The 9,384-nt window shown below is 41.8% G+C and overlaps 1 protein-coding gene across 1 annotated transcript in view; it reads right to left on the minus strand.

Annotated features, from left to right (window-relative positions):
- LOC109299349 (cytosolic phospholipase A2 epsilon-like) overlaps nt 1–9,384 on the minus strand; it is a 71,880-nt gene that overhangs the window by 6,233 nt on the left and 56,263 nt on the right. The window contains exons 18-20 of the mRNA XM_019519938.1: nt 7,361–7,549; nt 4,919–5,085; nt 1,712–1,898 (exon numbers count right to left, since the gene is read on the minus strand). Coding sequence (XP_019375483.1) covers nt 1,712–1,898; nt 4,919–5,085; nt 7,361–7,549 — 543 coding nt within the window. The remainder of the gene's footprint in view (nt 1–1,711; nt 1,899–4,918; nt 5,086–7,360; nt 7,550–9,384) is intronic.

Raw genomic sequence — 9,384 nt, forward strand, 5'->3', positions numbered from 1 at the left:
ACACACATACTCTCTCTCTCTCTCTCTCTCTCTTCCTAGACAAACCATCTGTGGCTTTATCCCACTCTCCACCCTGGTCGGAGCCCTAGGCAACATGCATCACCTTGGCTGGGTAACAACCCCAGGCCCAGCCCCTCAGCTTGAGCTCCACAATCTCTGGTAGTTGGTTTTCCCATTTTCCAGGCAGATCTAATCATATCTCCATGAGTATGTGCTAAATGTGCATGATGGGAGAGGGGAAGAGGGTGACTCTATGGGCAATTCCAACAGACCAGTCTGTGGAGTGTCATTGAGAGTTTTTAGAGAGCACTGCAAGTCCACTCTAGTCCTAGCCACAATAAATTCACCAAAAATATGCAGTTTTAGTCATCCTGAAACTATTCACAAGTTCAACATGAGTTCACAGAGTAGTTTCAATTGGGAAAATTCAGAAGAAGAGGGCAGAAATAAAGTTTCACAAAAATGAAAAAGGAAGAGGTGACCCTCCTTTTATCCAATGTCCCAGTGATTACAGCAGTCATCTAGGAAATGCAGGACTTGCATTTAAATTCCCTTCTCTACTTAAGGAGAGATGAACCCACATTTCCCACCCCCAAGGAAAAGTGTCCTATCACATTGATGCTGTTGAATTTTCTATTTCCATTTGAAACAAATACTTCAACATTCACTGGAATATAGATCTGAACACAGGTATCCTCCCATCTGAGTGTCACCAGGTTACAAAGTCTGTCTGTCTGTCTAACCCCCCACCGCCCCTTGGCTCAGTAACTATGTACATTTTTTATACAAAATAAATCATGCCTAACAAGACCGGTTGAGGAAGTTGCACATCAGAATAGCTTACACTCTGGTTGTCAAGTCACTTCCCTGAGGAACAGAAGAACCAAATTCAAACCCACCCTCTGGCTGATTCAAGGAATTTGAACCAAGGTATCTCCATTCACAAAGATGCCTTCATAGTCAAAAGAAAAAGACAGAGAGGTTTTGAAAATAAGGGAACACCGAAAAGAGGTCACCGCAGTATTTACCACACTGAATGAAAAAAACAGCCTATCCAGTGGGAAGCCCGATTCTAATGAAGAAACGAATGACAGCCCAACCAGAGAGAGAGAATTCATACCGAAACAAACTCTCCAATGTCAAATATGTACAAGTTACACTTTAATATGCATGATGAATCCAACACAAAATGATGCTAAAGGATGAAGAAGCTTGGAATAATGGTAGGTCTCTTGCTTTAATTGTAAATTCTCCACATCTTTCAGTTTAAGATTTTTCAATTTGATATAAATAACACAACCTCACAAGAGCAGCTTTGTCATAAGAAGAAAACAAATATAGAAACCATGCCTCAGAATGAAAGACTGCTACTCAGTGGTAGTATAAGCCATAAGTTAATGTCACTCAGGCTATTTTGTGCCTGGTCAATAGGGGACAAGACTCCATTATGCAAATAGAGAGTTTAGCTAGAACTAGAGTGGCTCATGCTTCTAGCTCTGGAGATCCCAAATTCAATCCCTGGTATGCTGGCCAGAAGGCAGTTGTCATAACAGGACTGACTTACAAGTGGTAACTTAGCCAGTGAAGCAGTTTGCCACATAAAATGACCAATTGAGCAGAAAGGTGAATCAAATAAGAATATGAAGTGCATTCAGCAGGTAAGCTGGCCACACTGTCTTCAGTAAATGTGTTACTACTAATGTTAACTTACCAGGTGCCTTGTATTTTTGGAAGGTATCACACACTAGTGGGAAATAAAGCAATATAGGAGCCCGTGAGCTCTCAGCATCTTCAAAGAGGTAGCACTCCTTTAGATGTTTCCTATCTTCCTCGCTCAGCACAGTTTTGGGATATGGAATTCCTTGCTCAGCATAGTATTTTGCGGCCTGGTCCAGAGGCTGCATCAAAGCACAGAAAAAGTTTAGAACCAAAGATGACATTAAAATTGAGATCTAATGTTACCAGAAATTAATGTTATATTGTACAGGATATTTTTCTGACTATATGAGAGTGCTCAAGGAGGAGTCCAGTTTAAGATGCATAGATTAAAAATAGAAAAATCCAACAGGGTATCACAGTAACTGTTGATTTATTCTTTGGAGAACTCTACAAACAGTGATGTAACTGCAAAAACTGAAAGAAAGAATTACTTTAGATTTTTAAATGGTATATTTCCTTTAAAACTCCATAAAATGCTAATGCTTATATTTTGTAAAAAGTAAAGATGTTGTGTCTCCAGTCCTTAATTATTATTTTGGGGGGGGATAGAAAACCTTAATACATACTTTTAAAAATTAAAAATTCTAGACAGTTAAGGAGTTCCTAAAAAAGGTGATAGAAAGGGAGCAATCCAGAAAAAGTATCAAATGCTCCATAAGAACTCCATTTACTAGAGTTCATGGCACATAAAGTGGCCATGGCACATGGCCAAAACAGATGTTCAGACCATAGGTCCTTAACTTGTAATGGATGTGGTACAGATGTTCGGTAAAGCACTTTAAGTTAAAGTGCTTTAGTTTGATACCACATGCATCCAGGGTTAATTTAGATCATAAGCAGCCATTTATGTGCCATGAACATCTGTTCTGGCCATGTGCCATGCCCACTTCATCAGACCATAGGTCCATCTTGCTCAGTATCCTGTGTCACACAGTGGCATGAACCATCAAGACAATCATGAACCATCAAGATAAAATCATATGTTTTAAAACAGAAATGATATTAATTCAAGATGAGCAAAATAATCTTTAAAAAGAGATTATTTTTAAAAAGTTGAGTTTCTGGCTTGTTGGTGCCACTAGTCTGGTATAAAGGGGCCAAAACAAAGAAGAGAATCTGGTCTAGTGTTCCTTTCACAAATTGGAATTGTCAATAATTCTACAGAGAAAGATTGAAGTACTTAATAAATCTCGCCCTTATATTTGTGGAAGGCAGAATGTAATATTAATAAAATATTATGATGAGAAACACATTCCATTCCTATAATAGTTCAGAAGCATTTTAAACAGTAGCTACAAAATTAAGACATCTTAAAATCAGTAGTTAGGATAATTTGCATTAAGAGAGATGGCTCTCTGGACATTTAAGTTGATTTTCAGTAACTTTTGAACACAGTGGAAGCTCCAGAGAACTGGAAGAAAGCTGGCATTGTACCAAAATTTTTAAAGGATTAACAGAATGAATCAGATCATTTAAGCATGTCAGCCTGCCATTAGTCATTAGCAAAACAATAAAATATTTGGCATGGCACTCAATAAAAAATAAAAGAATCACAATATAATTAATGCCATTCGACATGAGTTTACAAAAATAATTTTCTGGACATCAATTTGATTTTTATAAAATGATAAAGTTTTTAAAGTTAATAGAGTTGATATAATAGACTTTTTAAGCTGTTCTACTTCAAACACCCAATATATTAAGAAACCAAAAAATAATATAAAAATCAATATGGTACATATTAAATGGATAAAATGATTACTACCTGATGGACCTCAAAGCATAATTAGAAACAGAGGATTATTATTAAGTGGGTGAGACTAGCTAGGCCTCAATAGTGACTGGTTCTTGGCCCTATACTATACAATGTTTTTACCTATAATCTAATAGGAACCATACAATTACTATCAATAAAGTCTGCAAATGACAACAATCAAGGGAGTGATACATATTGGAGAGGAAAGTTCATAAGATCATTTGGTAAACTGCTTTCAGGTAAGCAGTTTGATACTGCCAAATGTAAAGTCATATATACAGAAACAAAGGGCACATTTACATGCTCCCTTAGGGCAACCTTGTTACTGTGTTGTGCTTTAGTACTTTCTCTTGGAAGTACTAAAGCATGGCACAATAACCACCCATACTGCGCCATGCACATGGTACATGGTTAGTTTTTGCCACTACTTCACCATAGCAGTGCGCTAAAATGGGGGAGCGCACCATTACAGTGAAGTAGCTGCCAGTCACGTGTAGACCCATGTGATTGCTAGGTCGCCATACTGCATTGTACGGTGATGTAGGACATTGCTATGGTGACAAAGGGCAACATGTAGACATGCCCAAAGACGCTAGACTGTTGTTAAAAGATGGGACACCTGGGGATGCAGTGACCTAGAATAGAACATGGGGATTATAGTGAGTTGAACATGGGTTCTCAGAACAACTCTGCAGCCAAAAGACCTAATTTGACCCTTGGATGTATGAAGAGGATAAGATATTTTTAAATACATGTTCTAGGTCAAATAGGAGTTAATTATAGCCTGTGTTACAGTGGAAATCAATAAATTGATCGCTATTATCCATTATTAATCTATGAATATATGAAAACATACTTTTTTTTAATCTGTGTGATAGGGCATCTTGGGGTTTTCTGAGCAAACACTGAACTGAATGAAATTAAATCTATCCCCTCTTTCAAGTGTTCATCAAGCACTCTACACTTAAATGCCAAATGAAACATTTGAACAGTCAAATGAAGCATCTACCTTCATTTCAAGGAAACCTATTACAGTTTTGTGAGGTGTCAGACACTGAAATAAGCAATCCAGATTAGTTGAGATTTCTTAGGATTTGTCTACATTCCCTTACTCCTGCTCCTGGATGCACCATTCTGAAAGCATGCTCCATCAACTTACATTTTTTTCCGGAAAGTGATTAGATTTCTACTGCAAATGCAGAGTTCCTCTTAAGATGACACACCATCACTGGTATGGTACTTAATTTAATTAAGCATAGGATTAAGCTTCTGAAACCAGATTTCATGCCAATTTCTATACTGGAAGATCAAAAGAGTTAATCTTTTTTCAGCTCCTGGAAACATTTTGCTGCTCTAAAGTCTAAAAGTGAATATCTAATCATTCAATGCAAGACTCGGAGATAAACAGCCATTACTTTACTAAGACATCTTAAATCCTCTCACCAATGTCTGCAGTCCCCCACTGTAGTTTAAGTGAAGAATGACATCCACTGTTCTCTCTGGCCTTAGAAGTGGTGGGCAGCTAGTATTGATGAAGAAAGCAGTGTCTGTCAGCTCCAGGTAGTCTGCTCTTTCATTCAGTTCATTCGGGGAAGAATCTAACACAGTGTCTGGAAAAAAAAAAAGTCAGAATCTTATTTCACTTTACACATCCAAATGTACTTTCCAGCTGCACAACTGCCATTTTTAGCATGTATGCACAGTTTGCAATCCTATTCCACTTGCAGTACAGACCTGCAGACACCCACACAGCTACTATGCTCAACAGGCTGGGTTCTGGCTAGGAAGGTACATGACTTTATATGTGCACATCTGAGTGCAAGTTCCAAAATTGCACACCAGCAAAAAAGTGCCCAATTAGCCCAATAGACAAATAAAGCCCTCACCCAGGAATTGGGAGATGCCATTGCTAGCCCCATCCCCTTCACCTAGACTTTTATTTTTCCCAGCAGTGGTCTAATCAACAGGCCACAGGTAAGGCATTATCTATCTCTGACTCCAGCCAAGCCATAACTACACCTTGCACTTAGTGTCTATTGGATAAAATGGACAGAGATTTTCTGTCCCACTGGGAGCAAGGGACCAAGCTAGAATCCAGAGTTCTTTCCTTGCCAGAGCAACAGCCATCTCACTGAGCCGCCCACCATCTAGTTTGTGCCCTTCTCTTCTTCCTGGCCCCACATCTTTTGATGTCTAGAGAAGAGACTTGGTAATGCCTAAGTTGTGGCCTGGTGGTTAGAACCATCTGCTGGGAAGTTGGAAAGATATAGATTCAAAGCCCCTCTCCAGAATAAGGGTCCAGGAACCTGTGATTGCTAGTAGTACCTTAGGGTGCCTGTACACAAGGGTGCCTTAGGGTGTCTGCTCCAACACACTGCTCTGACGCGTGGTAATTAGTGGGCTTCAGCAGCCTCCTGCGCCTTGTGTATCAGTGTCTCCACACGTCTAAATAGCAGCAGGGGTGGTTGAATTAAAGCTGGTTGAATGAACTTTAGTTCAAGCACCCCTGCCATCATTTTGACATGAAGGGACACAGATACACAAGTTGCTGTGGTGCTTTAATTAAAGCTGCTCCCTCCACCCCCAGAGCACATGCAAAAGTACCCTTAATTGCTAGGATAAAACCAGGAAGTGCCCCTTCCTCCTTCTCCTCTGGCATCTAACACGCATTAGGGATGAGTTTTTTCCCCCATACAATTTTGGGACTTGTGCTTGCCCAGGTACATGCATATGGAGCCACAAATCTGCCAGTGCACAGCCTACTGTGTATGCTCAGTAACCATATGAACACATTCATGTCCACACTGTACATGCAACAGGATCATAAACTGTGTTTAGTACCAGAAACAGCAGCTACACAGCTGAGTAGCTGCCACTTGGGGGCATAAAGTGAAATAGGATTCTGCCCACAGTTTTCACCATAACTGAATTATGGTAGGAGCAGACCTATTGCTATCAAGGGAAAATAAAATGAGAAGAAAAAGAATTAATCCTCTACTTTTTGTTCAGCCTTTGATACATCATTCTACCCACTACAGTTCAGCCTTGACTTCAGGGAAAAACCTTCGCTGAAATAGAAGCCTTGGGGCTACATACAGAAATAGATTAAAAGTTTCATTTTAAACTGTTTTTGTTCAGCTGATGCACAGAGCTGTGTAGACACACTTATTTTGATTTAAAGTAGGCCTACTTCAATTATTTTAAATCAGGTGTGTCAAACTCAGATTGGTGGAAAGGCTGTGTCCCCTGCTGTCATATGCCCCTGGGCCTCACCCTGGCTCTCACCCAGGCAGCCCCAGCAGCACCCTAGGCAGAAGGCTTATACCACCACAGGAAGATCCCTGGCATGGGCCATGACAGCAGGGCTTCCAATTGTGATGGCTTCCTAAATCCTGGCTCTGGCAAGGATGTGGGCTACCACCACACGAAGCCCCAACACTGTAACCAAAGCCAGAAGAAAAGTCCAAGACCTTAACTGACCCTGCTCCAAGGCTTGGATCCAGCCCGCAAGACATGTTTGACACCCCTGGTTAACAAAGAATTAAGCTAATTCAAAGCAAATACTCTTGATCTACAAGGCCAGCCCTGTTCTGAAGTGAAACAGGCTATACTTTCGGCCTGCCCATTTATTCAGAAAAAATAGAGCTACATTAAATCTGCTGTGGTTTTTCCAAGAAACAAGCAGGTTGCACCAAACAGAGTTCATTAATGACTTTCAGACAAGTAACTTCTAGGTTAAAATAATTTGCTCAGAATTAACTTCAACTGAGAAAATGATTTATTTTTAATAATAAAACTGATTTGTTCATCCCCAAAGATCTTTCCTTGCTAAATACCAGACCACAAGCCACCTCAAAAGATGCTACCAGAATTGAGCACCATTACCTTTCCACATGCAAAATCTGTCTTTCTCCAAGTATCTATCATGCATCTGCAAACCCTTTAAGAAATTGTGATAATGTGGAAGCACCGGACGGTGTGTTATGATGTCTCGAAGAGCCTCAGAAAGGCAGCTTCTGGGGAAGAATAGGCAAGTTTTATCACCTGGTCTTGTAGGCAGAACAGGCCGCTCCTCTGAGGAAGAAACAAATAGAGACTGTGTGTTTAAATTCATTTTTGAAAATATTTGTCCACAGTACCAATAACAGTGAAGAGTTCATCTCCTTGTGCATTTTCATATTCAGAGAGCTTTTGGGCACCTTAGCAAATGATTTTTAAAATAAATGCTTACTAGTGAAAACAACCCACTTCAATAAATCCCATAAGGAAGGCAGCTACAAAATAATTATATTTTCTCACATACAACATGCACCCTTTCTCTAATATCAGCCCCCTAAAATCAGAGTACATATTTTAAGCTGAGGAGCTGTTCTGTTCTCTAAGGGAAAAGTAAGTCTGGAGGCACTGTGCATGGCTCACAGCTGCCAAGAAAGTCTTATGTTGACTCTCTCACAGCCATAGATATTGGCTTTACCTTGTACCTTGTGCCTGAAGCAGCAAGTGAGCTGCTGGTAGTATCTTGATGAGACTTGGATACGGAAATAACACTTTATTTACAGGAACTCATATAAAGAACTATTTGCAGTAAAGAACTAACAGTCTTGCTATTGCCCTTGTCCTTCTGCAAACAGAGCGAGTCCCCAGGAAGTTTGGCATCCCAGAAGACAGTCTAGGTGAGAGATGGCATCAGGAACTTTCTAATGCCACACTCCCTGGGCACCCTATGTTCCCAGGAGGACTTATTCTGTGTCAGTCAGCCACAACTGTGAAAAAAAAATCTTTTTTTACATTTGGCCTTCCAAAAACAAGGTATATGTTTTATTTGGGGATGTACTGTATGCAAGAAGATACAGTATCAATAGCCAGTGAGTAAAGTGAGACACCAGCAACCCAAAGTTCAAATGAAAAGCAAAAGACTCTTAATCCTCACTCAGAAGAAAGCCACAGATTATTAGATGTATAATGGCGGGTGGTCTCTTGAGAGAGGCAGCTTTGTCTTCTCTCAGAAGGACTCCTGGCAACTCTCTTTCAGTTGAGGAGAATCCCCAGTGACGACACATCATGAACATCTCATGCTAAGTGCAGAAGTTCAAGAAGGCCCTGGCGGAAGTGCTCTACCACACTTTACTGAAAGTGCTATAAGTCGGAGCAGGAGCAAACATAACAGATGCTCACAATTTGATGCGTGTGTGGGTGGGGGCTCTCAGCTCAGAGCCTGCCTGCATCAGCAATGGCTGGGGTGGGAGAGGGGATGGAGAACATTGTCCTTCCCTGCCCTAGGGCCCCCAAACATCTTTCTGACTGGGGTCTCGGAGGGGCAAGTCCATGCTGCAGGGGGGCTCCTTCCGCCCCTCCCCTAAGCCTCTTGACAACTGCAGCCAAGAGCTGCAGCAGAGCTGCCCAGCTAACTTTTTGGTACACTGAGAACTGGGGCCGGGGTAGGAGAAGGAAGCTTTCCTGCTCTGTGGACCTAGCCTGGCTTTTCCCTAGACCCCAGCCAGGAAGTTACTGGGAGACTCCTCATGGCAGGGAGTGGCTCCCTTCCCCCCCGCCCCAGTTCCCAGCAGAGCAAAAAGCTGACCGGACAGCCCCATGCTGTAGCTGCTGGTTGCTGTTGTCAGGACACTGGGGCAGGGGGGAAGGGAGTCCCCCTGCCATGTACACCCAGCCCACCCCTTCAAAACCCCAACCAGCAAGCTGGGGGGGAGGTCCGGGCAGGGAGGGCTCTATTCCCCCACCCCCACACACACCTGGCTACACAGGGAGGAGAGAGCCTTTTCTGCCTCCTCCCTGTGACAGCCCAAAGGCAGGGCTGAGCCAGTACTCATCATCAGGAACAGACAAGCACTGGCCAAGGCTAGTGGGCTGCCCAGCAAAGGGTCCCTGGCATGCCAGGGAATGCAACCTAC

The sequence above is a fragment of the Gavialis gangeticus genome, unplaced genomic scaffold, assembly GCF_001723915.1.
Source record: "Gavialis gangeticus isolate Ggan-Ray unplaced genomic scaffold, GavGan_comp1, whole genome shotgun sequence".
Classification (NCBI taxonomy): Eukaryota; Metazoa; Chordata; order Crocodylia; family Gavialidae; genus Gavialis; species Gavialis gangeticus.